Below are 27,480 nucleotides of genomic sequence, written 5' to 3' on the forward strand. Positions count from 1 at the left end.
GCGTGGTACTGAGTGTGAAAACTACTTCCTGCCCCCCCCCCCCCTTGATTCCCAGTCAAACTCAGATCTTCTCAAACGTGTGAGCAGCTTCGCCGCTCTCGTTACCACATCCTCTTGCTTAATCTGTTTTTCATTTCATCTCGCCACTTGCTGAGCATTAGCATTTAAAATATTCCCCCACCCACCATAACACTGCAGCTTAGCTTACCTTTTGGTAGCTTGAAAATGGCGAATATTCAACCAGCTGATGTCATCGAGGAAGCAATTATTAAACTTGCAACTTAATTTTACGACCTCCAAGACAACTATTTGTATACTATCACTTAAAAAATCTTTCCCATGCTATATCCCCGATATAACTAAATGATATTTTTAGATGAGGGTTTGCTTCAGTATTCTAAATAAGGACCATGCTAACCAACATTTCTTTTTTTAGCCGCTTGCACCAAGATTATTTGAAAACTGCAGGTGCGAATAGATCTGTCACCAACGGCAGTTTGCCTCATTTAAAGTGTGACCTTACCGCAAAAACTGTGAAATATTAATACTTCATAGTACAACCAATTAAAAGTCGTTCCACTTATCGCATTCACGGCGGAGGAAGTGCAAACAATCACAGAATGATTTAAAAAGATGAATTGTTCAAACCTTAATTGAAAGACGATACAATTCTACATGATACTAAAATGGAATTTAGAATAACTGGAGGTGAACAAACAAGTGGGGAAGGTTCTCGCTTGCAACGCCGACCTGAGCGACAGGTAAACCACGGACGGCGAGTGAGAGGCAGGTGCTTACTCACAGACAGTTGGCAGGAGAGGCGCCGTCGTGGGAATCGTTCCTCGCACGCATTCTCACTCCCTGGCAGCTCTGAAGCGTCCCGCCAACAGAAAGCAAGAGCTCATAGACATCATTTGGGACGACGGGATGCCATCAAATCGGCCCTGTAATTAAACGGATCCAATGTAAGCTGACACTGAATATATGAAGATGGGCATTCTTGTCATTAGTCGTTAGATGTAACCATTATTAAATTGTTATTACTATAATTTTCATGTGTAGTAGTTTCAACCAATATCAGCATCAGCTAGGGGTGGAAGTTAAAATCAACTGTGAAGGGACTCAAACCCTCAAGCTTCTGATCCGAAGTCAGACACCTTATCACTGACTCTTGCACCTTGGCGTGTTGGTCCTTGATAAAAACAAAATATGGATTGATTATTGAAAATCTCTATCATCCTGCTTTTTACGCCTGCAGAAAGCGACGGCTTCATTTCATAGCGTACATCTTTGGCCATGATGCATATTGTGAGATGAAGTTTGTATGAAATACAACGTCGCCTTTATTAGCTGGATATTGAAGCATTCCCCGACAGTGCTTTAGGATACGTATACTTCTCCACATAGACACATAGCAGGTTCAGCTCTGCTCTGGATGAGCGCTCTGATAATAAAGATTGTCTATTGCCAGGAGGCCGTGATGAAAGGTGTGTGAATTATTGCCTTAGTCGATCTGATATCAGAATTCCCGTTGATAAAGAGCGAAACCTAATAAGTCTCAGGGTGCTGCTTTCATAATTTAAAAGATAAATTCATGACATTCTGATTTAGTTTTTCATCCTGACAGCGCCTCAGATCATTTTTGGGGAAATAATATGCAGCTAATACAATCTGATTAAGAATGCCTCCCTTCAGTCAGCCTTGCTCGGTATTGCAATTCATAACGCTAAATGTGCTGCTTCCATATAATTTCCCATATCATTTTTTTTTTTTTTTACCTTGAGTTTTTAACGACGCATGGAAGAAAAGTAACCATCTGTGTGCAACATACTTAGGATGCATGTGGTGGCATTGGGAATGGTTAGCCCTTCGCTGCTAATGAGTCCCATTGTGTTAGATTGACTGAACTTAATTTCTGCAAGGAGATTTGAACAACAGGCGGGGGAAATATTAATGAAGTAGAAAGACACTTTAGCGTCACCAGTCCGTCACTTTGCTTACTGACTTTGTTTGTCGTTATTCAGGGTAGGCATTGTGTGCTCAGTAATTGTGATTCAGTAGAGAGACATAAAAATGTTTTGTTTGTTTCTAGCGTAGCCTACAAATGGCTTGTCCATCTCTGCTAAGCTAAAGTCAAATTGTGAGCATGTGTTCAGTTTTTTTGGGGGGGGACTTTTTGTTTCTCACATTGATCCCAAAAGAATAGAGAGGAATTATAGTGAGGCTACAAAACAATCCACGCATCTCAATGGTTTTTAAATAACAAAATATGATTGGCGTCATCGGTGAGTTAAGTAAATCATTCAGATCAGAAGATCCAATCCATTTAAAAAGCTTGTTTATTTACTGTAGTCTTTTTTCCCACTACTCCTGACATCTCAACTTAAGCAGAAAAGTTGCTCATGTGTTCTGCCGGTAAACATAAATGTGTTGGTATTTTACATTGCAATGAATTTGTTAGTGTCATTGCTTGGGGCGCCAGAGTAATTCTGCATCAGTAGTCCTTTCACCATTTTATTGCCATGACCCCCCCCCCCCCCCCCCCCCCATTGCTCTCATCTGGCTTTCTGCACCATCCCTCCAGCCGCAGCCGCCATCATACATCAGCCGACAACAGCCACGCTTTCTCCCTCCCACCCCCTTGACGACGACATATTATTACTCACGCACGCTATCCATCCACTCAGCTCCCTCCCACTCGCGTGCTTTTTCATTACTCTTTATCACCCCACCATCTCTATTTCACCACACCCTGTCCTGCATTCCTCTGTTTGAATTATACCTATTTATTAATTTTTCTCTTTGATGCAAACTTGCATCAACTCACACATCCCAACATCAACCCACACATCCCAACACGGTTTTAGTCCACAGTCTTTTGATTACAAAAAGCGACTGTGCCTGCTCTTTGTTGTGAACGTGCACAAGTCATTCATGGGCTCTCTCTAACGCAGTGGTTCTTAACCTGGGTTCGATCGAACCCTAGGGGTTAGGTGAGGCGGTCACAAGGGTTCGACAGAGCCTCCACTGAGGAGGTCCGAACAAACCTGATTTATTGTGTAAATTCTGATTTACCCGTATGTAATTTGTTGTGAGTTCATGCATTGTTTTGGTTTTGTTCTTTGAACAAGGTGATGTTCATGCATGGCTCCTTTTGTGCACCAGTAAAAAACATCTATGTCTAGAATAAAAAAAATTAAAAAAAAACACTAACTGGTGGGGTTCGGTACCTCCAACAAGGTTAAGAACCACTGCTCTAACGACTGTCATGGCTTTCTTGGTTTGGTCATGCGACATTTGGAAGGTGGACCCTTACACACTGTGACATCATTTTCAGTCGACAGTACAAGGCAAAATGGCCGCCCCCTGAAATAAATAAAAGCGGGTAGATTTTTCTGCTTAATTCATTTTACACAAATATTATTCGGTATACCATGTTTAGGACAGGGTACATAGAAAATATAATTGTTAAGAACAATTTTTACTTCACAGGGGATGTAACATGGAAAACTGCTTTTTCAATGGCTTGTCTACAAATATTTTGGTCTGTCCAGGCAGCCATCAAGTATGAAACAAAATGACCACGTAAACCTTGGTATCTTACAAGTAGCCCGATCCACAAGATTTAATAATTACGAGCTGTCCTTTAGTTGCTTTTTTTACTTGTTCTTATTGCGCCTCACCGTAACATCATGGTAACAAAAGTCCGAAAAGCCATTGGCCCAGCATTTTACTGGGCTGAACCCTGTCAACATGATAGCGAACTGAAAATGCATTTGTGTCCCTTGATATAGTCTAAGCTGAGGCATGATATTTTAGGGTTAGGCCATAAACAAATCCAGATGATATATTCATCTATCACATTTGCCGTCCCCCTTCTTGCTCCCTCCATCCATCCATTAACCCCCACACACACACAGTGTTGCATATGAGCCAGTGGCAATGCAATGATCAAGTTAAACAGGTCGTATGTATGCATGGAGGCCCACTAAACTATACTGCTGTGCATAGCTACCCTTTGCCTGCACTGACTGTTATTTTCACCACATTATCATGTGCCACGATGAGTGAGTGAGTGCCAGGGATTCATGGCCAAGTGTGTGTATTTTATGTGTGTGTGGATGTTTTATTGCCGTCACAGGAACCTTGAGGGCTTCGATCAAAATTTTGTGTGTAACAGCGATGTGCACTCAAAACATATCTTGCACATTGAATGCAGGTGCATGTCACTAAATTGGTATATCGTGGGAAACCTTTTTTTTTTTTGTGGTAGTTCACTTCAAAAAGTAAAACTATTATATAGACTCACTACTCAGTCACACAGCCTTAACTTAATTATTGAGTTTATATCATATTTGAAGTTTACGTTTTGACGACCAGAATGAACTCCTCCATGATATTCTAATATCAGAACTGGGCAATTTATTAGACGGAATTGAAGAATAGGTTATCAATGCTTTGGGACACGTTTTATGCAATGAACACTCCATGGCAGCCATGCATAAGAAATGGAACTTAAAGACTTACTGCTAGTTTGAGCTTCTCTGTGCAATTCAATTGTGCCACCTATGGGTTTAGGAAAAGTTGAGTGCTGATGGACCAGGTTAAAGTTGAGTAACTAAAATATGTGCCAACTGCAACAGCCAGGTATTTTTTGTGGCTTCTTCTCAATGCACCTACATACTTTTTGAAACATCACACTGGCACACCAAATCCAAAATAATCGTGTGTTTAGAAATGATATTGGCAATTTCCTGTTATGATGACTTGTCAACAGGTGGACACAGATGGACGGTTGCTTCTCCCTGATGGCTTGTGACGGACTCAATGATTGGAGTGAGGTTGGGTCTCGTGTACTTTTTATTTGGATGTCGACTCTGGCGTCCAGTAAGAAAGCCACTATCAGTGGAATAAAATGTTTGAGGGTGTAACGTCTAAAATTCTTGTATAGATAAGAAGAGAGGACTCGTGCTGGATGCCTAAGTGCATCACGAGATGCTGTTTTAGCCACGGCAAAAACATCAGAAAAACAGACATGGCAAAAAAGTTTGAATGCAAAAAGTGTATAATTCAGTACTACACAGTCACGGTCTTATCTTCACACATATAGCCTGTAATGTAGGCCTATTTAGAATTTGTAATTTTATATAACAGTCTTCCAGCATTTTTTAAACATTTTAAAGAGTTAGAAGTTAGCAGGATAGCGTGTGTTCAAAATAAGTTACTCATTACTCATATCAAGTGGCTCAGTTCCAGACCATTACATGGGAGACATGCTCTTGAGAAGCACCATGAGAAAAACATGAAGGCCACGGGCTTAACAATTAATCCTGATTTAAAAACAAAAAAAAAGGAAAAAGATAAATGCACCTTGCTGCCAAGCTTGAGAGCTGGGAATCATGGAAAAACATCCACACCCAGCCACAGATCTTCTAATGACAGAGCTGCATCCGTTTCCCAAGTCCAATCACTGGTAGTAAAATGTATGATGACACGCAGCTGTAATAAAGGTGAAACACAGGCACATAGAAACTGAATTATTAATCAATTCTGGGCGCTTTTCTCAGAAACAAATTGAGGGGATTCCAATGAAAGGTAGTAAACTAGAACGTTGGACGTTTTTTTAACACCTTGACAGATCGATACTTCACTACTTTCTATATTACTTGTGTGTGAATTCTCCTCCGTGTGTATTCTCATGACCCCCCCCCCCCACACACACACACACACACACACAATACTGCATTCACGGTATCACAATGAACCATCAGAAAGACTATGCGTCATCACAAAGCCAGCTTACTTATTGATAACCAGCTGAAATGATCCAGTCATTCAAAGGATGTCACCACCCTCATCGATTGCCAATGACAGCTAAAAAGTATGGCATCGTTCTCATTGATCGCCAATGACAGCGCGTAAGAAATGATGTCGTCTATATTGATTAACTATACTTGGGAGTATGTGGCAAATGCATGTTGTGGATCCATCATCTGAACGTGTCTCCCATAGAACAGTGAACCCGTGTTTATCGCCAAATATGTAAAACTATATTGAGTGTAGAATCAGCTACTCTGGAGCGCCATCTTGTGCCCGTGGAGGATATAATTTATATCATATTTTTTGGTCTTTTAAATTTCAACTTGGTTAAAATAAACCTGTGTATCCAATTGCTGGGACTTGTGGAAAACAGTAATCTCAAAAATACGTGTAATTTAAACCTGATTATTATAAATGTACATCTTTACACTATTCCAAGAAGCACAAGAATGTGAGGCGGCTTCTCTAATGGGCCAAATGTGCCACATCCAATATGGCGACGACATTGACATACAAGTAAAAGCCATATGCGTTATCTACTATGAGTCCAAAGACGCGCACCGCCTACGTACACAGCAGGTCACATGATGGCGCATGGTCCAGCTCGGTAACAGCAAACTAGAAGGCTCACACTTGCTGAGTTGAAGTGCTCGAAACACACACAATAATGTTTAACACAATAGAAATAGAAATGTTTTGGCTTCTTTAGAGGGAAACGCGAAAGGCAACCAAAATGTACGCGAGTGTCTTGTTTTTCATCACATTGACCTGTATGTGTTCTCCTGCCAAAGGGGTAAGCTAAAATATGAAAGGTGTAAACTCTTCTTTGAAATACTTGACATATCAATTAAGTCAATAATATTAATAAATTTGTCCTACCTCCAATCAATTGATAAAAATCAATCGTCTAATTTTGAGAACATGTTTTTGTCTTGCAGTTGTCTAAGAGATCCTTCACAATAGACTATAAAAACAATTGCTTCCTAAAAGATGGGCAGCCCTTTCAGTATGTCTCAGGCAGCATCCACTACTCCCGAATCCCACGTTTCTACTGGAAGGATCGGCTGCTCAAGATGTACATGGCGGGCCTCGATGCCATCCAAATGTAAGCCTGGAGAATCACTAACAACTTCTATGTCAGTAATGTCGGACTAGCTGATGATATTTGTTTGGGCCCTGCACGCAGATATATTCCTTGGAACTTTCACGAAACAGTGGAAGGGATCCACAACTTCACAGGGGATCGGGATTTGGAGCACTTCTTGGATTTGGCCAATCAGACAGGCCTTTTGGTGATCTTGCGCCCAGGCCCGTACATCTGTGCTGAATGGGAGATGGTGAGGAATGATAAAATCATGTAATAAAGTCATATAATTAAGTTGTTAAGTCCAGAGGAGTGTCTTTGCTCGAACACAGTCCATCTGTGGGCAACCTCTGGTTCGATAGAAAATTTGAAACATCCCACAGGATAGATTGATAAGTCAATCGGTCACCGTTGCAAAGTTTTAAGCCAACGCCAAAATGTCCTCGCTTTACGACAGTGAAGTAACCAGAATTTTTCTCTCTTATAGGGTGGGTTACCAGCATGGTTACTCCAAAGAAACAACATAAGACTACGCTCAGCTGATACAGGTACAACATACAAATCTGAGGGAATTAGAGGCGAAACGATTAATTAATAATTTAGTGATTTTTGACAAACGATTAATCGTTTTGATACCTTTTTTAAATGTAAAATTGTCAAAATTCTCAGAATTTCAACTTGTCAACAATAAATATTCTACTATCTGTTATCCTCCATGAAAGCTTCAACGAATAAAAATGAAACCAAAGTTTGTCGATTTTTTTTTTTAACAGGTTACAGATCAAATGATGAATTGACTCATAATTCATGTATTCTGCACTATCAATCTCAAATAATGCCACGTTTCAATAAAGGGACCGAAATTAACTTTTTTTTTTAAAAATCCGATTCATCGATTAATCAACAAAATAGTCGATAGCTTAATCTATTATTAAAATAATCGTTAGTTGCAGCCCTACAAAAAATACTTTTTTGGGCTTGATATCTTTAAACTACTGTACTTTTTTTTCTCCAGATTATTTACAGGCGGTCACTAACTGGTTTGCTGTTCTCCTCCCCAAAATGACACCCTGGTTGTATGCCAATGGCGGGAACATCATCAGTGTCCAGGTAAAGGAATAACTGCATTGTTTCTCAAGTGGAACCTCCAAATCTCTTCTGCCGGTTGCTTCCGCTGTCTGTCACCGCTAGGTTGAGAACGAGTACGGAAGCTACTACGCTTGTGACTACAACTACATGCGTCACCTGCGGACCCTGCTGCGAGTTTTTCTGGGCCAAGACACCGTCCTGTTCACCACCGATGGCAACACGGATAAGGAAATGACATGCGGGACTCTGGAGGGATTATACGCCACTGTGGACTTTGGCACAGGTTTGGCATTTGCTGGGAATGGTCTTTAAGAACAGCGTATTTGATCGGAAGTCATAGTTGTGTTTGCTTTTGCGTAGGTGACAACATAACAGAAGCCTTCAACAGGCAAAGGCGGTTTGAACCGCAAGGTCCTTTGGTGAGTTGTAACACAAAGTTATCCTTGCGGTATTTATTGGCACAAGTGAAATGTGTTCTTGTGAAATGTTGCAGGTCAACTCAGAGTATTATACTGGCTGGTTGGACCACTGGGGTGATGAACATGCCATGGTTGATACTCAGAAGGTCAGCAGAGGGTTAGCAGAGATGCTAAGCATGGGCGCTAACGTCAACATGTATGTCCATACAAACGTTAAGTACTTTTTTTTTTCTCCAGAGTAGAAATCTATTCGGCTGGCTGACTGATTTTGAATTTGAAAACGATTTAGTTCAGCTTTAGTTTACTCCACCACCTCCCTCCTCCTCCCCCAGGTACATGTTTGAAGGAGGGACCAACTTTGGCTACTGGAATGGTGGGGTTTAAAGTCACTGCCTATACTTGCAGTATTTAAAATCTTCTTTGTTTCTTTGTCACTCAACTCTTGTCACAATTTACGCTAAGGCGCTGACCATGACACCAGATTCCGTCCCGTGGTGACGAGTTACGATTATGACGCCCCGCTATCAGAGGCAGGGGACCCCACAGAGAAACTGATGGCCATCCGAGACGTCATTAAAACGGCATGATGGCTTGACACGCCACCTACACAATGTTGATGGAACGCCTACACTTGCACACGTAGTGAAAAACAGCATCGTGTCATTTTCTCTGCAGTTTAAGCGCATTCCCCTCGGACCAATGCCACCCGCTACTCCCAAATTTGCCTACGGCTTTGTGATGCTCACAAAGGTAAGTTTTTGCCACAAGTTGTATTACGTATAATTTCCAGGAAGCCATTTTTTTTATATCAAGGTGCATCGCAATGCATAAAATTGTAGAAACGTTCATTGACAGTATTTTAGTAATTCAGTTGAAAGCTTGAAACTCAGACTTAAAAAAAATATATGTTTATATTTATAGCTTACAGTTATCCTTTTTTAATGCAAATTTGTAATGCATAAGCTTACTAATAGGTTGTTTGCAGTTTTCTAATTGATTTTTTTTTTTTTTTTTTTGCCGGCAATCACATTTTCAGTACTTTGTCACTCATGCAAACATGTTTCCCCCCCAGGTGGGCAACATCAGCAGTCTATTGGACACACTTTTTGTGGAGCCTGTTTTATCAAAGTACCCTTTGACTTTTGAGGAGCTCAAACAGGTAACGTCCCTCTCAAAACAGAAATCTCCTAGCTGCTGGTTTGCCTCAAATCTAACGCGTCATTTGTGTTCAGTACTACGGCTACATGCTGTATCGGACCAGTCTTCCCAGGGACCTTGCAGAGCCCACACCGCTCATCTCTCCCATGAATGGCGTTCGTGACCGCGCATATGTGTCCATCAATGGGGTAAGCTCTCGCAATCAACTTGTGTGTTACAAGTCAAATCGAGTTTGAATGTTATTATTTGGGTCAAATTATGTGAACAGGTTTTCCAGGGTCTCTTGGAGAGAGACACCGTACTGGTGATAAACGTGACTGGACGGCAGGGGGACGTCATGGACATTCTTGTGGAGAATATGGGAAGAGTTAATTTTGGCAGTCATATGAATGACAACAAGGCAAGGCAACAATCCATTGTTTGTCAGTGAACATGAAGGCCCGTCACTGCAATGTATTTTGCAGGTATTGCGTCTAGTTACAGGTCATGTGGAAACCCACAAACGGCAAGAAGCAGAGCACAGAAGGGGCCATGAAGAAAAGACTCATAAGAGTAACAATGATTTTAAGGCTAAATTACATCAATTCCAGGGTCTCATCAGCAACCTAATCTTGGGCCAAGATGTACTCACTGACTGGAAGATGTACCCTTTGGACATTGATGGCGCCATTGCTGCTGGATGGCCTCACACGGTTAGCCTTCACAATGGAACAAACGGACCTTCCACTGGACCGAGCGTCTACATGGGAACACTGCAGCCGAGTGGTCGAGCATGGGACACTTTTCTCAAGTTAAATGAATGGACAAAGGTAGGTTAGCGCAGTTAAATAACACTTTACAATTTAATTAAGTGTGCCTATCTTGATCCACTGTTAGGGTCAGGTTTGGATCAACGGTGTCAATCTGGGGCGATATTGGCCAACCAGAGGCCCGCAGCAAACACTTTATGTTCCCGGACCCTTGCTCAGCACTACCTTGCCCAACAACATCACCGTGCTGGAGCTGGAGGAGGCACCAGTACATACAAGGGTGCTCTTCATGGACCGACCTCTCCTCAAAGCCAAAGCTGCTAAGTCATGACCATCAAGTTTGAAATAACAACATGTCGTTCCCATCTTAAAATATTTTATTACTGCAGTACCTTCATTTTAGAGTCTTTAGCTCTTTCCTGCTGGAGCGTTAGCTTTGCGATGCGCTTGCACACAACGAGGGGTGCAGAAGGAGAAATCCAGGTATTGGAACGGGATCTTGCCCAGCAGAGACTCACCACACTGAAAGCATCTCCTGGTGAAAAGGACAAAATTGACATTTGCTGGACATTTTGTGACACTTTTCGAATGTGGCCACACAAGTGTCTTACTTGACGTTGGAGAGGCTGACTCCAGTTGCCGCTACTTGTTCTGCTAACCTCCTTTCAGCTGCCAAAGCTCTCTAGTGTTCAAAACAACTGTTTAATACAGGCTGGAATTCAAATGAGTATTAAATAAACATTTGCACAAGAACAGAAGTCACCTTTTCCCGATCTGATAAGGATGCAAATTTCTTCTTTTCCTCCTCTTCCATTTCCTGTTTCCTCTTCTCCTCCTTTAGTGTCTTTTCACGTTGTTTTTTCAGCGCCTTTTGAGCCTTTTTCTTCTCCGTCTTCATCGATTCGATCTCTGCCGTTAAAGGCCCAGGTATCTTTGGGGAGAGCAGATGCTAAAAGTCGATTTCATTTGCGTGCACGTGTCACAGTTGACATTATAAACTTCCTACCCGAGCCTTGTTGTAGTCGTACTTGTCGGGATGTTCGCCCATGTACTTCCGAAACACGTTCCTGGTGTCCTTGTCGGGGCTGACGTTATATGGGGTCTGCCCTTTCTTATCACTGGGAGAAAAATTTGTTACGTCATTTCAAATTTGAGAGATACTCCCATCAAACTTTTATAGTACATGGAGCACCAAGATTTAACAGGTATTTAAAAAAGAAAATCTAATAAGTTCTATTCCTACCTGCATGCCGGGTCAGCTCCAGCATCCAGCAGCAGCCTGACGGCAGCCTTCTGAGCAGCGGCTGATGCAACGTGCAGCAAAGTGAAGGCCGAAGAGTCAATATGCTTATTAAGAAGAGTCAAAGGACTGGGGGTATCTGCAGGCTCGTCAACCGACGTCTCCCGAGGCTTTTCGGAAAGACGGAGGAGACGGCTCAAGGCATCTACATCTCCGACCTTGCAGGCTGTAAAGAGCGCGTCCCTCAGACTGTAGTCCCATGAGTCCTCCTGTGCTTCTGTGAGAGGACAACACAGGCTCATACGGTGGAACCACTCAACTAAATCATTCCTCCCATAGAAGGATCGCAAAAGAATCCTCCAAAGAATCTATTGGCGCTTACTGTGATGAGGTTTCACTCAATGTCAAGTGTTAATTTACCTTTGGCTTGTTTCTTCCTCCTAATCTTGTTCTTCGGTTGTGTCTGCTGAGGGGTGTCAGCTTCCACATTTATGTCGTCTCCTTCGGTGTTACTAAGTTCTCCCGCATCTGAAAAAGAATTATTATGATAATTATTACAATTAATAGCAAACGCTTGACTTTCCATAAGGAGACACACCCTTTTCATGTTTGTCTTCCTCCTCCTTCTTTCTCCTCCTTCTCCACCTCCTCCTATTGTGTCTGGAGGGTTGGATGTCAAACTCCTTGAGATCCTGTGTTCCAATGGTCAACTCCACCATCTCAAGCTGGATGTCACCTCCTTCCTCTTCATCTGAGCTGCTCTGGATATCTTCTACGGATGTACCAATAATAAATTGATAGTCGTAGTGGTATAACACATTTCATGACCCTTCTTATGGAGATAACATCGATCGATGTCTAATCAATAAACTTTATACTATGGCAGTGTAAAATTGCACAGACTCGGTTTCTGATACAGAAACTGACCTTCCTCTTGTTCTGTTCTCGGTGGCGCTGCAGGTTGGACAGTTTTCTTCCATGCCTTCTTTGATACACTGCTGAATGTGGACAGGTCAGTGTCCTTCCCTGGAGCAAGAAGTTGCATCAACATTTGATCATACAACATTTGTGTGACAAACCACTTCGACACATAGATATTGTACAAGTTAGTAATCATTCAATTTACCGTAAACATCCACTGTGGAAAGCACACTGTGAACCCGATGTACTTCCCGAAAGGTTGCCCTGCGCGTGGGGAAGGGAATGTTGCGAATTCTGCTGTCCTTCTTTTCGAGCGGACTTGTGCGGCTGCCAAAGAAGATTGTCTTAATGTAGCTTGGAGCTCGTATAAATATGGCTGATGCTTCCTTCAAGTGATCTCCCCAGTTCATCAAAAGATCCTGGATATCCTGTAAAAATGTACATTAAGCAAGTTAGGACCTCTAGGTATCGTGAAAAAAAAAAAAAAAGTTAAGTGCAAAGGCAGTGCGGTGGTTGCCTTGACTAGCGCCGACTCGTTGTAGCGTCTTAGCGCGGCTCCCGCAGACTTTGGTGTGTGACTGCGGTTTTGAGAATCCTTGAGTCCTTGAGCGGTGCCCCTCTTGGCCCGCACGGTGTATCGATGGAAGGTCTTGTGCTGAAGGACTTCTTTCCTTCGTAAGTGAAACCATAATGTTAGGAAACATTGGACAGTGTGAAAAATATGGAGTCTGTTGGCCTAAATTTTTTTTTTAAAACATTTGACAAAACAACAGCTCCACTACAAGTTTGAAGCGCTTAATTTTGCTAAATTCCTTGAAGTCAGAATTATTCACCAGCCAACTCCACACAAGTGAAAAGGTAAAAAGGACGAGCATACCCTTGGAATACTGCGCCAGCAAAATGGCCGCCACCTGTCATGAGGATTATCCACATTGTCCTCTTAGTGATGGATTTTAAGCAGGACTCCAAATCTTGCTCCTCATTTGACTGATAAATAAAAATATAATTAAAACCAGCTTGAAAAATGAAAAAGTCACTCAACAATCTTTCTCTGGTACTACTTATAAATTTAGTATAGCTATCAGAGAAATTTAGATCTAGAAAGGGTTCTAGTCCTAAACCTTACCTTTCCGTGAAGAATGCAGCGGTAGACTGACAAGTAATGTCCCGCTGAATCCTGAAAGAGCACTTTGCTGGAGAACCTGCTTGTCATTAAGCGCGAATCATCCGAGTTGTCATTATCCCCACCAGCGGCGCTCCAGTCCGTTTCGCCCTCATCCTTATCGGATTCTTCGTCGTCCGAGTCAGACTCTGAACCTGAGATACTTGACATATCTCCTGTTCGGTGATATGGACGTGTATAAGCGACATAATGTCCAACTGTGTCAAACATTTTTTCCTTACCAATTCCTGTCTTCCTCTCAAACTCCTCTGTAGTAACTGGCGGCTTTCCTGACATTTTTAGTCTCAAGTTGAATCGATGCCAGTCGAGCTTGTAGTGTTCCATCTGAAAATTTGACACGTTTGCTATGTCAATTCATGTCAAAAATCTTGATACATAAACACAGCAAAACATAGATTTACAAATTCAATTTGTTCCTTGATTCAGGGGGCACAATTTATTTTCTTAAAAATACAGTTGGTAAAATTGGTCACTCATAAATTGTGGTTCTACGGTAAAAGTGATTACCTGTTCTTCACGGTTAATGAAGGAGCATCTGCAGGCAGAGCAGGCCATCTTATCCGAGATCTCTCTGACATCCTCCGTCGCTTTATCTTCTAACTCTGAAAGCAATGAAATCCAACAGTGACAACAGTTCATTATTAACATAACACATATATCATGAAAATACAACACTTTATACTTTCTGAGGCTGGCTCTCTGTTAGCACTTTGTTTTAGGATGGGGTTAACTTCTCTGAGTCCTGTTAAGGCCTCATCTTTGGAAGACAAGTCAAATATGGAGCAGTGGTTTGAACTAGCTGGGTTCATGTCAAACACCTGGAACGACATTCAAAGCAGATGTTAGGTAAAGCAAGTTAAATCACGAAAGAACATGGTGAAAAGATGAAATTATTTTTGATTAAAGAAGACGCAGCCGTGAAAAATTACGTTTTCAGGACTAGGTTTAATGTTCCTGAGTCGCATAGTGACAAAATAGACCAAATAAACCTTTAACTAGCGACATGACAGATCTGAAAGTCTCGTATGGTAACTAGAAGGTCTTGAGTAAGTCCAAGAACAATTTGAGCTTAGACTAACACTAAGATTTTAGAATCTTTGACTGAGGGAAAGCAAGTGTTGAGATAAAATAAAATAAATATTGTGTAATGTGCGTCCGTGCTGTTTTGAGACGTTTTAGTTAGTGGCTAGTCATTGATTAGGATGGATTCAGCCCATGCTAAATACATAAATGTATACCAGACTAACGTTCGACATTAAAAACAACTACAACACACGGATGAATTTATAATCAACAAAGATTACAATTCATATTTAAAAACCAATCGACCTACCATGTATTGGCACGAAAGTTACGTTGACGTTAGATGACACACCGGCAGCCACTTCCCCGTTTGCATTAAATGGTGTTGTGTAAAGCACATATTACTACAGTGCCTCTACTGGTCATCATGTGTATGGTTCGGTCGTTTAATCAATCGTTTTTTTAAATGTACTATTACAAAATGATGATGTATAAATTGTGGAATGAAGACAAAATATATACTCGTAGCTTTTTGCTTAATATTTATAGTAGGTGTGGTGTAGAATTCATATAAAGCTTTTGTCACAACCCTCGAAGGAATCACTGCCTTAACCCAAAAGTGCCAGCAGATGTCACTGTCTTTGCTGAAAACGAATCCTTAGAGTTATAATAATGGTCTTTTTCGGTACAAAAGAGATTCAGACCCTTCAAAGAGCATTATTTTACCTTTGAAAAATTAGGATACTGAAACCACTTAGACTATTGCCATTATAACAATACATTTACACTTAGTGTGCAGAGCCCGGATAGCTCAGTCGGTAGAGCATCAGACTTTTAATCTGAGGGTCCAGGGTTCAAGTCCCTGTTCGGGCGGATGTTTTTTTTGTGTGCGTTTAATTAATAATCCAGTCTGAATCACAACCATTTTACTAAAGTTTGTAATCAATCCATCAAGAATTCATCAAGCATTTGAGCAAATCATCCTGTTTCATGATGGCAATCTGGTTACTCAAATACTTTGGAAAATTGCACTCAATTTGTGATACATATTTGGAATGTGATTATCATCTAAGAAATCAGCCATCATTAGATAAATGCGATTTTGAGGTGGATTCAAATCTTGCAGATTTAAAGATGGCTGTGAGTTTTCTTGATAACATCTCTCCACTTGTGGACAGGCGGGCTGCCGGCGGCCACCAGCCGACGGAGCAGCCTGCAGGGCTGCAGCTGAGGCACATCGGGGTGGACCCCCTGGTAGTACTCCAGCCTCTCCACGACCTTGGTCAGGCCCACCATACTGGCGTAGAACATGGGACCGCCACGGTGCTTGGGCCAGCCGTAGCCAAGCACATAGATAACGTCTATGTCTTCGGGTCCGGCTGCTATTCCTTCCTCAAGGATGCGAAAGCCCTCGTTGATGAGGGTGTACAGACAGCGTTCCAGCACCTCCTGGGGATCTATGCGACGCGCAGCCATGCCATTCTGGGCTCGATATCCTTCCAGGAAGCTGTGCAGCCACGGGTCAGGCCTGGCTTCACGACTGTTGTCGTACCGGTACCATCCGCGACCTGTTTTCTGTCCAAACCGCCCTTGCTCATACAGAAGATCTGCGAGGGGGCTGTACCTACGCCCTTGTCGGACTCGAACTGTAGTGCCAGGCTGCACCAGACCTTCTCCCTTCCTAACGTTCCAGCCGACATCAATCCCAGAGAGGTCAGACATTCTAAAGAGCCCCATGGCGAAACCAAACTCCTCCAGGGCTCCATCGACTAATTCGGGTGTGGCTCCCTCTTCCAACAAGAACAAGCCTTGTTCTAGGTAGGGCTTCAACATGCGGTTGCCCACAAATCCGCGGCAGTTACCGACAGCCACGCCCACTTTTCCCATTTGTTTGCCCACGTTCATGATGGTGGCCACAGCTTCAGGAGAGGAGCGTGACCCATACACCACCTCCAGCAGCTTCATGACGTGTGCCGGGGCAAAGAAATGCATCCCAACCACCAGCTCTGGGTGGCGACTCCGCGAGGCTAGAAGGTCGATGTCCAATGAGGACGTGTTGCTGCACAAAAACGCTTCTGGTTTACAAATGGCAGACAGCTGCTGGAAGATTTGCTCCTTTAGGGCCACGTCTTCAAACACAGCCTCGATGACCAGGTCCACATCGGCTACTGCCTGGAGGTTTTGACTGTAGGTGATCAGGTCAAGTACTGGGGCGACCCCTCGTCTTTTGGCCCCCCTCTGTAGCATCCCTGATATGGCCTGCTTTGCCTCTTTCAGTGTCTTCTCATGGGTTTCCACGGCAACCACAGACAAGCCCGCCTGAGCAAGGGAGACTGTTATACCTCTCCCCATTGTGCCAAGACCTAAAAAGACCAAAGATGTAAAATAAAGGATGATTTAAGTGACTTTTATTGTACAGTTGGTTTTGTCGATATGAATTGAAATTCTATTTCAAGCTAGTCCATCACATATGGACCTTAAAATAGCACACAATGATGCCATTGTAATATATTAATTGCCTTACCTATGACCGCTGTTTTCCGGATGGTCCTGGGCTTGTTGCTGTCCCAACGTGCACCACTGGGCATGCTCCATCTGGCCACAACTCTCTGAGCAAAAAAACTGTACTGCAGAGCTCGAGCCTGGCCAGAGGTGAAGAGCGTGGCCATCAGCTCATTTTCCCGCTGCATGCCCAGGGCGTAGGGCAGGGTGGCGGCCGCTTGCAGCGCTTGGACACAAGCCACCGGCGCTATGGCTCCACGGGCGCTCCGGCGGACCTTCTGCATCGCTGCCTCAAAGAGGGCATCGACGTCGGGAGGGCAAAGACATGGCTGCTTGCTGACACGGCGGGTGTCCAGAGGCTGGTCTGAAAGGAGGGGGAAAGCTGATTCAGACAATCACTTGCATTGCTGTGCAAAATTCCAAAAAGTCCACCATTACTTTTCTATTTTAGCCACACGATCATTACCGTGGGCCAAACGTAGATTGACAAAATGTGGCATTTTAAAACTATTCAAATTTGGCAGTATTGTAGTTTGCTTTTTGTTTCACCTGCAACACTCTTGGCAAACTTGACAGCTGCATCCACAGCGTTGTGATCAGTAAGTTGATCGACTATTGAAAGTTTCAGTGCATCAGCAGCGCTGATGTGACGACCTGTGAGACAAATATGACAGTCAGTGAGTCTGCGTGTTGAAAAAATTACATTCGAAATCATGCTCAAGGCTGACCTCCGTTGGTCATTTAAGAACACTACACAGACTACAAATATTTTTATCCAAAAATGTGTTTGCAAAAGCATGTTTCACATTATTACCAGTGGTAATGAGATCTAAAGCTGCCGGTAGTCCAGTGAGCCTCGGCAAACGTTGGGTTCCACCTGCAGCAGGTAGCAGACCAAGAGTCACCTCTGGAAGCCCCAATTTAGCCTGAAATTGAGACCAGAGATGAAGATGATTGGTGAGCATCAATAATGTGTCATAGTTTTTTGTTGCTATCAAAGTGGCTAAAACTACTGGAGTCAAATTCCTGGTATGTTTGTACATACTTGGCCAATAATAATGATTCTGAGTCAAAGTGGGGGTTGCACTATGATACCACAGTATCTCAGAGTTGCTTGGGACATTGTTTATTATACTAAGATCTAAATTTTGAACCAACCTTGGAGTGAGCTATTCGATAGTGACAGCCAAGCGCCAACTCCAGGCCTCCACCTAGAGCGACCCCCTCTATGGCCGCCACCACTGGCTTGTCCGCTGCCTCTATGGCGTGGATCATTGGCACCAGTGGAGGCCCAGTAATGGCAGTCCCAAATTCTTTAATATCTGCTCCTGTTAATAAAGGCACAAAGTATTGGGTATATGCAATATTGAATGCTGCTATGAACATTCTGCAATGTAAGCTTCTCCATTTGTATAAATTATTTTATTTTATGTGAAGCGAGGGCGCTTTACTCATAATTCTCGAGACTTGAAGGAGCCATCGGAAAAACAGTTTGTGGCATGTTTTTTTCCAAAAAATCCAAACAATCAAAATTGTATTTCCTTTAAAATTGGGGGCAGGCGGTGGCTAAATATCTGAGATTATATGTATGTGTATATTTGTGTCTTACATTGTATTTACCTCCACAAAACACTCCATTCTGTCCACATATGACAACAGATTTCACCTCAGGATCACTGAGCGCTCTCTTCACATCGTCCACGATGCCTTGACGTACTGCCGCGCTGTATAATACAAACATTTAATTGTTACGGGACTGTGAAAAATTTGCAGTCCTAATCCATACATATATGTATATATATTATGTATACATAATATATACATAATTATTATACATAATAACTCATGTGTGAGTGAACCCGATAAACGCACAGTGCCGTAAAAGATTGTGCAAATCTTAAAAGCAAACGTGGCAAAGAAGAATAAATCTCCAAAGAAAATCTGCACAATTTACCTTAGTGCATTTACAGGAGGATTTCGAAGCGTAATCAAGCCAACAGTTCCCGAAACGCGAGAATAATGAGCCATTTTCCCACACTAGCGATTGCTCCTTTATTATTGCGTGCAGTGAACTTTGTAACTTCAATGTTTTTGCTGTCAGAACTACTTCAACTTTAGCACACTTTCTTCGCCTTGTGGCCATGACAGCGTCCACAGCTGTTTTTATCGTTCGTAGAACAAGTCAGAGCGCCCCCACGTGGCTTGGAGGAAAATATACGAGTAAGTGTATTTATTTGTGCATTTATTTATTTACTATTTAAAAATGTTGCACAAACGAGTACTGTAAATTTTACACCGAATACCCTGATCATAAATGCATACTTTTTGACTCAAATATGACGGGTTTTGACGACCATCCCACGTGTGTTTTTTGGGGGGAGAGTGACGTCATTATTTGGGCGCCCACGTTTGCTTTCGCACTTGTTTACACTCAAATATTAATAGAAATTTGACAATTTTTGGCTCAAATATAACAACTTTGGGTGAAAACGCTGTTATTTCTTAGTCGAAATTTTATTGTATTATTTTAAGGTCAAGTGACAACCGTCAACGAGTTGGGAAGTGACGTAACGACCGCTTGCGGGTTCTGCGACTGTCACGTGACCCAGCTGTTCTTGCTGTCAAATCAAACGTGGGTGGCGAATATGCGCTCACTCATCGGACTTGTCTGCGTGGTCGTCGCTGCAACCTTGTACCTTTATTTACTATCTTTGTACTTGCCCCCCGGACCGCCGAGACCCGCTCAGACCGCTGGCGAGACCCAACATGCCGATTCGGGAGCAGAAGGGTCCGCTGAGAAAACCGTGGACACAAGAAGCAGGTTGGGGGAATTTCAAAATCTGTAAATGAATGATGCTAAGCTTGACCATCATTTAATGTTACATTACATTACATTACGTCTAGCTTTCGTTATCTTACAAGAAAAGAGACACTTACCTGCAGTTAGTTACATTATTACAACTGTTTTATGGTCTTACTGTCTCTCCTGTTTGTTTCCGTTTCCCTACTGTCCACTATTGAGGTCTATTTTTTGTTGTTTCAGATTGAAGTTTCCGTCTGACTTGGAGGATCTCCGGGAGCTGTCTGAGCTCCTTCAATTCTACAAGACAGAGCACACGGCCTATGTGTTGCTGCTCTTCTGCAGCGCTTACCTCTACAAGCAGTCCTTCGCTATCCCTGGATCCTCCTTCCTGGTAAGATCAGAACACAAATGCATGTGATGTGTTTTCACAACCATTCAAAGCCTTTTTCCTTTGTGTAGAACATCTTAGCGGGAGCCATATTCGGCCTGCACTGGGGTCTGCTGCTGGCCTGTGTGCTCACCACGGTGGGCTCCACCGCCTGTTATCTCCTGTCTCAGGCCTTTGGGAAACACTATATCGTCAGCTTCTTCCCCGATAAGGTGGCCATGCTCCAGAGGAAGGTGAACATACACAAACACACAAGTGATCCATTTTGTTCTTTGAGTTGTGTTGCTTTATCTTTTTTTATCAAGGCAGGTGGAACGGAATAAGTGCATTTCTATTCATTTCTATAGGGAAAGATGATTTAATATCTGAATGTTCTTCCTTCCTTCCTTCCTTCCTTCCTATTCAGGTGGAAGACAACAAGGACTGCCTGTTCTTCTTCCTTCTCTTTTTGAGGTTCTTCCCCATGACACCCAACTGGTTCCTCAACATGTCCGCCCCCGTCGTAAACATTCCCGTCACCTTCTTTTTCTGCTCAGTCTTTATCGGTAAGCACAGCAGCTGATAAACGACTGTGATTGTAGTTTGAACTTATGAACTTATGTCACTGCTACTCACACTGCTCCACAGCGAGAATGACAGTTGAACATGCATAGCTTTGTTTTAATATGTCAAATTGTCGCTTAGGTCTGCTGCCCTACAACTTCATCTGCGTGCAGACTGGCGTCATGTTGGCGGAGGTCTCCTCCCTGGACCACTTGTTCTCCTGGCAGCGTCTCTGGCAACTTCTGGCCACGGCTTGCGCGGCGCTGCTGCCCGGCGCTCTCATCCGCTACTACGGCCAGCGGCACCTCAAAGGGACAAGGACGCACGAGAACAACGGACTCTCTGACAACAAGAAGGTCCACTGACACATCGCGTGGGTTGTTCGTTTGAACTACTACAACTGACCGTCGGTAAACTTGGTGACAGTTCGTCTATACAGGGCACATACGGAGAGGGAGACGCACTTGTGCGTGTTGCGCAACTTTTGACTGTTGTAAACATCTACCTCACCAGTAATAAAACTCTAGCTTTGACAACACAAGTTAAAACGGAACAGAGTACAAAATAGTATTTGTAAAGTGAAAATACAACTTTGACTTTTAAATACTGCACAATCAAGTGTAACTTGCCAAAGTCAGGTATATGTGTAGAAAATAGATGGAAGTTCTTCATTTTTAGTACCGTAATTTCCGGACTATAAGCCGCGACTTTTTTCCCAAATTTTGAACCCTGCGGCTTATAGTCAGGTGCGGCTTATATAAGATTTTTTTTTCGTGATTTTTGTGATGACTTGATCACTTTTACACACTCGTAAAAAGGCTGTGGACCACTGTTGTGCGGTATCTTGAAGAAAAAAACAACAACAAAAATACTATTTTGAAACACTACTATGGCTGCTGCTTATTCTGGTTGTGTTGCTTGTGACTATTATGAGTTTTAGTAGGAATGCACGCTAGGTGACCTGCGTCAAAGGGCTCTAAACCCTTTCTCTTACTCTGCCATGTGACTCAGAGATTACACAAAGCAGTGGCGCTGTTTGGACCATTTGCATTGTATTAAAACCCAATCAATCAGCATTTAAATTAAATTCTTCTGACATTTTGCTCATCAAAAACAAGTTGTAATGAATGTGAACTTTTAATGCATTTTATTCAGAAGGTTACTTTGAACCCTGAGGCTCAAATGGCGGCGCGGCGTATTTATGGATTTTTACGGCTTTCTGTGTACTGTCTTTCTTTGTAAAAAAACTCATGTGCACGTGCGGCTTATAGTCCGGTGCGGCTTATGTAAGAAAAAAACTAAAATATCCCTGAATTTTAGCTGGTGCGGCTTATAGTCCGGTGCGGCTTATAGTCCGGAAATTACGGTAAATGTATACTTCACCCATGCAGCAGAAAGCCTTTCAATTATTCATACTTCGTACAGCATAAATCCTGCATTTACAAAAATAACAATGGTAGCTGTATTGAAAAATTGTATACATTTACTTACTGTACTGGTAAGTGTGCGCCACCGTTGGAAACCTACTTTCAAAAAAGAGCAGATACAAGGGAGCATCTTTCAAATGGTGTTTATTGCTCAGATCCAGATTTGCTCAGCAATACAGTTCACTCACAAGTCAAAACAACAGTACGCTCGGGGACCAGAAAGGCACAGGTCCGCCATAAAAAGCGTCAAAACGCGGACCCCATGTCAGTCCGGCGCACATCATCCGTGACCTATTGACATGTTAGAGACCTTTCGGCCTGGGGGACATTGGAGGGGTTTCACTTGTCGGACACACACACTCACACACGAGGAATCTCCCAAATGGCGAGATGTGTAAAACCACTAGTAGAGTTTAGTGCTATATGAGGCGTCTGGCATCCAAACGTCATTGAACAAAAAACTGCTGCAGTTGAAGTCATCCAAATGCGCTCTGCCCTACCGTGTCCTAAGTTCTATTCTTACACACGTGAATCCTCTTGTCAATCTACTTTTATTTCTACACGACCTCCGCCAAGGAAGTTAATGTGGGTTTTGTTTCGTTAAAAGCATTACACAGAAACAACGACGCCATTGAGGCCACGCTGAAGAAAAAGAATTACAACTAGCAAGACGGTAAAAAAAAAAAAACACCAACAAAGTCGTCCCTTGACTTATGAGTTGAATTGATTTCATGACCACAATTCAAAACACTCATATCTCAAATCATCTCTCTCCATACAAATGAAAGGAAATTTGGAATTATTTATTTTTAATCATACAATTTTGATTTTCTTATTTTATTCTCAGAATTTAATTTTACTTTATTCCTTCAAATCTAAAATTCTCATAGTGTTATGTTCCCCCTTCGAGATGGCCCTAACACTTCACGTGTAGCAAAACACAGTCCAATTCTTTACAGAAGCAAAAATGCATATTTGGACACGTCTTAATAAATCCCAACAAGTATTGTTTTGACCTTGGCGGAGGTCAGCGCTCAACGGACTGCCGATTTTGACTTTAATGTCGACTTGCCTATTTGAAGCCACGGTGGTACAGCCAAGTCTTGGCAGCAGTCTAACCCAAATGAAACGTTAAGAATCATCATCAGAACAGTGTCGGTGACGAGAAAACTGGATCGACGAGAGACAAAATAAACCTAGAAGGAAAAGACTACTATCCAACCACCATTGTGATATGACTAAACATCGCTACTAATACACCCTCAGTGATGTGTGTTAAGTGTGGTTTTGAATATTAAAAGTCTAGCAACAACCCCAAAAATTTTAGAAAACGGCGTAATCCTGGCTAAAGGATGAGCGTCCAACCTTGGAACGGGAACACCGCACTTAAAAGAGCCCCAAAGACAGATGGCAGACAGACAGACGGTCCTCTGCAAAGTCGAAAAGACAAAAAGAGGTCAACTAGCGGAGCGCCCCCTGTTGGGAGCGCTACATTCGCCAGCTACGATCGGGAGAAGGAAGCAGCGAGGCATTGTGTGAGGTCACTCTTAGCTATGTGTGTGTGTGTGTTCACCGGGACTCCGTGATGGCCGCCGACTGCCCCACGACCGCTGGAGGAACTTAAAAAAATAAACGTCAGCCTTTGATTCAGAGAGGTAATTGTCAAATGTACACAGCAAGAAAAAAAAAAAAAAAGGATTAGGGCAAACGGCGGTGACGCTCAGGTCACAACAGGAAACAGGATATGCGTTTGCGTGAGACGCTCTTGTACACGTTTGAACAATTCTATCATCTCACATCCACTAGTGTCACCAGCTATAAGTTCTACATTCTACATAATTTTTTTTTGTACACTATATTTAAGAGTCAGTGTATTTTTGCAGCTCTGTGTATCTTTTTGTGTTTTTAAAAAAAAAGAAAAAAAATCACTATCAACCAACAGAGAATTAGACAGTTGGTGTGTTATAACATTTCTTTTTCACAGGTGATTTTGTTTCCCCCTGGAGGTACAGTTTGGGGGAAAAAAGATGAAACAAAACATTAAGGAAAATGAATTTGTCATGTTGTAACAATGCTTTGTTTACCTTTGGAAAGTCTGTTACATTCTTTTAAATTCTGTTCAGTAAAGGAATAAAATGTGATTTTCCAAACCAGAGGCAAATTGCAATGGCTGAATTTAACAAGGTTTCCAAAGGTACAAGAAGCATAATCAACCCATCACCAATTCCCCACGTTGTTTTGTTTCATTTTTAGGAGGTACACTTGGTTAGTTCCTATCGGCGGATTTGCATTTGCTTTCTTTCGTCTTTTTAGCGACGCCGTTCGGACCTACAACCCCGTTCCATCCTACTTTTCTATTTACCGTTTTGAAACTCACGTCTCAGCAAAGAGGTCACGTGGCATAGACTACTCATTTTGTTTTTCGTTTTTTTTCTTTGTTTTGTAAATTCATTAAAAAAAGAAAAGGGATCAAAAATGATCAGTTAACAAGGCATACAAAATGTCCCAAAAAGGGGGGGAGGGGGTTTGGTGAGGGGAAATGAAAGATTGGACTGAGGTACCCTGAAGCCTGAGGTAGATCACAATACTGACATGCGCACTGTTTACATCCTGCGGTGGTTCACTTTTACTGTTCTCCCATATTTTTTTTTCTTCATTTTTTTTTTCTCTTTATATTCATTTTCAAGAAAATAAACACTTCCCTTCAAAACAAAATGGCAGTGTCCCAGTGAGGGAAAAAAAAAAAGGACTTTTCATTTTCTTTTGATTCATAATCAATAGCTCTCATCACAAAATAGGAAAAAAAATAGATTCATAAATATTGCTCTCTCTTTTTATATATTTATATATTTACACACACACGCGCGCACGCACACAGAGGAAAGTGTGGCAATAGCCTTTGCGATGAAGAGTGATAAAATAAGGCTTTAGACGGACCCGCACGGCCAGCATAGGAAATTAAATTCAAGGTCACGGTGTCTGGCCAGCTGAACAAGGCAAGGGCTGCTTTGTTGTCTTTTGGAATTAAAGTTAAAAAAAAAAGGCTGCGTTTGATACATTCACAGTTGTCACGCTCCCCTTTTTTTTTTCTTTTTTTTTTTTTACACAAAGTTCCCCGGACCCTGAGAGAGGGTAACGCCAGCCCGTTTACGTTGTGCCACTGAGGGGCAGCATCAAAGTGCCACCCCTGCCTTCACATTTGCCTCTATGCAAAAACACACAGCCATCCTCACGTAACGCCCCCTTAAGGCCGAGTGTGCGCACATTCAAAACCGTGGACGCTTTTCGCCGTGACGTCACATCGCTTCACTTTCCGCTACTTGTATTCGCAAAATGGAATATGACAGCAAACGTCCACATTTCAAATAATGTAATGCAAGGAATGCCTCGCGCTTGTTGTTTTAGAGTTGAGCAGAAGAGCAGAAGCTTTATTTTGAATACTTTGCAATTTTATTTTTAATAATTAAAATTTAGCAGGGTTAATAAGAACGCATTTCTCTGGTGTGTCAAATTTAGACATTTTTATTTTTACTTTACAGGGACTTTAAAGTTTTAAAGATGTATACCACTTTCCATTATTTTTAACGTGTATTTTGTTAATTATTTGCAACAGAGTGCACACTGTTGCTTTTGAGGCTCTACTTTCCAAAGATGCGCGTGACGTTGGTATGGGAATTTGAGTTCCATTTAAACACATTCCTCAGCAACATGTTCATTCAATTCCCCACTGGCATGGATTTTTTTAAATACTTTTATTCAGCGATTATATTTATTTTGCCCATAGCCAATCAAGGGAAAATAAAATATAATTTAGATAACTATTTTTGGTATTCATGTCTCATTCCATTCGAGAACACGAGTAGCGGAAATGACGTCTGACAAAAAGGTTCTACTGAGTAGTAAGACTAACAGTAGTTAAGTCCATTTGTTTGTTCTGCTCTTTAAAAGTGGTTGCAGTATTTATCAATAGGACCATTTATCAATAGGACCATTATTTAAGCACCAAATATAGGTGCATCTCAATCAATTAGAATATCGATGAAAGCTTCAGTTTAGTAGTTCAATTCAAAGAGTGAAACTTGTCTGCAATATAGACAGAGTAAAATATTTCATGATTTAATTTTTTTATCATTTCCACAATAGCTTACAGTCATCTCTTTCTCAAGAAACTACATTATATAAGAAATAATTCAGAATTATGTAAAAAATTGGCCCTTTAAAATTTTCAATTTATGATACTCAAGCTTCACTTTTTGATTTCAACTAGTGTAACGACTGAAATTCCAGTTCATTGAAATGCATATATGTACTATATAACAGACGAGGGGGAATTTCACACGTTCACGTATTCTTTATCCTCCTACAATACCAAATTTGACTGATGAGAGAGTGATTAAAAAAGGGAAAAAAGATTGATGAGAAGCATTGGCACACACACACACACATTCACACACAGAGGCTTGTTGCAAAAAAACATTCACCATATTTCCAAATGGGGCTTGTACTTTTTGATTTTTTTTTTTTCTTCCAAAGTAGGGGAACTGCTCAGTGTGGTTGCTCTTGTAAATGTCAATAAAGTCGTCTACCCTGTGTTAATACTGCTAAGGATAGTTCATCTCCATCTCATTTTAATTGTGTCGTTAATACAGTCGCTTTATCCGTGTTAGGCCTACATTATGTTAATCCAACTAAAGAGAACAAATACGCAGAGTGACGTGCTAGTTCCTGTTTTACCTCGTGACGACGACGCTTCTCCGCTTTTCGTGTTGTTGTTCTCGCAATATCAGTATCCTGCTGCGGCGTGTGCTGTCGCAGGGCTGGCAGTGCACGTGAACGTCGCTCACCGCCTTTGGCTCTCGCTCGCTTCCCCTCCTCGATGAAGTTCTTTGGTTATCTTTTTTTGATCCCGCCGCTGCTGGTCTGCCCTGCGCGTTCCCTCGCGGGCCGCGGCCGTTGTCTGACTAGAGGTCTCTGTCCATTTTGGGGAGGGCTACATTCATTGGTCGGCGCCCGCCGGTTACTTGGAGTGTTGCGGTGAACTGGCGGCGCCTCGCTGGTGTTTGTGTTCCTGCTGTTTGACCTGCTGAATGATCTCCCGGATCTTCCTCTGTGCAGTCTGTTAAAAAGAGCA

General features: G+C 42.2%; 5 protein-coding genes and 1 non-coding gene across 11 annotated transcripts in view; 3 read left to right on the forward strand and 3 right to left on the reverse strand.

The window, feature by feature from the left end:
• Positions 1 to 832: 832 nt before the first annotated feature.
• ankzf1 (ankyrin repeat and zinc finger peptidyl tRNA hydrolase 1) lies at positions 833 to 15,133 on the reverse strand. Of its 2 annotated transcripts, XR_007483120.2 has the most exons (18): positions 14,997 to 15,133; positions 14,346 to 14,481; positions 14,171 to 14,265; positions 13,885 to 13,987; positions 13,607 to 13,818; positions 13,358 to 13,467; positions 12,998 to 13,151; positions 12,686 to 12,908; positions 12,487 to 12,585; positions 12,158 to 12,331; positions 11,980 to 12,087; positions 11,563 to 11,836; positions 11,326 to 11,437; positions 11,083 to 11,250; positions 10,931 to 11,001; positions 10,712 to 10,854; positions 5,371 to 5,499; positions 833 to 944 (listed from the first exon to the last, which is right to left on the reverse strand). XR_007483120.2 is itself a non-coding variant. In XM_049727386.2 (17 exons), the coding sequence occupies exons 1-16, from the start codon at positions 14,997 to 14,999 to the stop codon at positions 10,728 to 10,730; spliced, it is 2,169 nt and encodes a 722-aa protein (XP_049583343.1). In that variant the 5' UTR covers positions 15,000 to 15,133; the 3' UTR covers positions 5,048 to 5,499; positions 10,712 to 10,727. The 2 variants fall into 2 exon arrangements, 1 of the variants encoding a protein (XP_049583343.1); XM_049727386.2 differs by lacking the exon at positions 833 to 944 and having other exon boundaries at positions 5,048 to 5,499.
• On the forward strand, positions 6,380 to 11,077 carry glb1l (galactosidase, beta 1-like). The gene is made up of 16 exons (XM_049727421.2): positions 6,380 to 6,613; positions 6,759 to 6,925; positions 7,007 to 7,157; positions 7,392 to 7,452; positions 7,920 to 8,014; positions 8,096 to 8,276; positions 8,354 to 8,412; positions 8,487 to 8,608; positions 8,745 to 8,785; positions 8,875 to 8,993; positions 9,088 to 9,162; positions 9,485 to 9,571; positions 9,645 to 9,758; positions 9,839 to 9,970; positions 10,161 to 10,379; positions 10,447 to 11,077. The coding sequence occupies exons 1-16, from the start codon at positions 6,554 to 6,556 to the stop codon at positions 10,648 to 10,650; spliced, it is 1,887 nt and encodes a 628-aa protein (XP_049583378.1). The 5' UTR covers positions 6,380 to 6,553; the 3' UTR covers positions 10,651 to 11,077.
• Positions 15,134 to 15,486: 353 nt separating the features above from the next.
• trnak-uuu (transfer RNA lysine (anticodon UUU)) lies at positions 15,487 to 15,559 on the forward strand. The gene has a single exon. It is a non-coding gene; the product is annotated as a tRNA-Lys (tRNA).
• A 38-nt stretch (positions 15,560 to 15,597) lies between these two features.
• ehhadh (enoyl-CoA, hydratase/3-hydroxyacyl CoA dehydrogenase) lies at positions 15,598 to 19,358 on the reverse strand. The gene is made up of 7 exons (XM_049727388.2): positions 19,143 to 19,358; positions 18,809 to 18,912; positions 18,347 to 18,516; positions 18,003 to 18,114; positions 17,738 to 17,842; positions 17,211 to 17,552; positions 15,598 to 17,049 (listed from the first exon to the last, which is right to left on the reverse strand). The coding sequence occupies exons 1-7, from the start codon at positions 19,214 to 19,216 to the stop codon at positions 15,815 to 15,817; spliced, it is 2,142 nt and encodes a 713-aa protein (XP_049583345.1). The 5' UTR covers positions 19,217 to 19,358; the 3' UTR covers positions 15,598 to 15,814.
• Positions 19,359 to 19,762: 404 nt separating this feature from the next.
• On the forward strand, positions 19,763 to 21,599 carry tmem41aa (transmembrane protein 41aa). The gene is made up of 5 exons (XM_049727412.2): positions 19,763 to 20,009; positions 20,232 to 20,382; positions 20,451 to 20,612; positions 20,786 to 20,924; positions 21,064 to 21,599. The coding sequence occupies exons 1-5, from the start codon at positions 19,834 to 19,836 to the stop codon at positions 21,285 to 21,287; spliced, it is 852 nt and encodes a 283-aa protein (XP_049583369.1). The 5' UTR covers positions 19,763 to 19,833; the 3' UTR covers positions 21,288 to 21,599.
• An 877-nt stretch (positions 21,600 to 22,476) lies between these two features.
• igf2bp2a (insulin-like growth factor 2 mRNA binding protein 2a) overlaps positions 22,477 to 27,480 on the reverse strand; it is a 41,625-nt gene continuing 36,621 nt past the window's right edge. For all 5 annotated transcript variants that reach the window (XM_049727393.2, XM_049727391.2, XM_049727390.2 and 2 more), the window contains one exon: positions 22,477 to 27,465. In XM_049727393.2, the coding sequence (XP_049583350.1) occupies positions 27,367 to 27,465 (99 nt within the window). In that variant the 3' untranslated portion in view covers positions 22,477 to 27,366. The remainder of the gene's footprint in view (positions 27,466 to 27,480) is intronic.

Source organism: Syngnathus scovelli, chromosome 8 (genome assembly GCF_024217435.2).
Source record: "Syngnathus scovelli strain Florida chromosome 8, RoL_Ssco_1.2, whole genome shotgun sequence".
Taxonomy (NCBI): Eukaryota; Metazoa; Chordata; class Actinopteri; order Syngnathiformes; family Syngnathidae; genus Syngnathus; species Syngnathus scovelli.

Coding starts and splice junctions, on each gene's coding strand:
- glb1l (XM_049727421.2), top strand. CDS start 6,554: ATGTACGCGAGTGTCTTGTTTTTCATCACATTGACCTGTATGTGTTCT. Junction 8,413..8,486: donor TTGAACCGCAAGGTCCTTTG/GTGAGTTGTAAC, acceptor GAAATGTTGCAG/GTCAACTCAGAGTATTATAC. Junction 8,786..8,874: donor CAACTTTGGCTACTGGAATG/GTGGGGTTTAAA, acceptor ATTTACGCTAAG/GCGCTGACCATGACACCAGA.
- ankzf1 (XM_049727386.2), bottom strand. Junction 12,088..12,157: donor GGAAGACAAACATGAAAAGG/GTGTGTCTCCTT, acceptor ATTCTTTTTCAG/ATGCGGGAGAACTTAGTAAC. Junction 11,438..11,562: donor GGAGCTGACCCGGCATGCAG/GTAGGAATAGAA, acceptor TTTTTCTCCCAG/TGATAAGAAAGGGCAGACCC.
- ehhadh (XM_049727388.2), bottom strand. CDS start 19,216: ATGGCTCATTATTCTCGCGTTTCGGGAACTGTTGGCTTGATTACGCTT. Junction 17,843..18,002: donor TTTAGATCTCATTACCACTG/GTAATAATGTGA, acceptor TTTGTCTCACAG/GTCGTCACATCAGCGCTGCT. Junction 17,553..17,737: donor GTTTGCCAAGAGTGTTGCAG/GTGAAACAAAAA, acceptor CCCTCCTTTCAG/ACCAGCCTCTGGACACCCGC.
- tmem41aa (XM_049727412.2), top strand. CDS start 19,834: ATGCGCTCACTCATCGGACTTGTCTGCGTGGTCGTCGCTGCAACCTTG. Junction 20,010..20,231: donor ACCGTGGACACAAGAAGCAG/GTTGGGGGAATT, acceptor TTGTTGTTTCAG/ATTGAAGTTTCCGTCTGACT. Junction 20,613..20,785: donor TGGCCATGCTCCAGAGGAAG/GTGAACATACAC, acceptor CTTCCTATTCAG/GTGGAAGACAACAAGGACTG.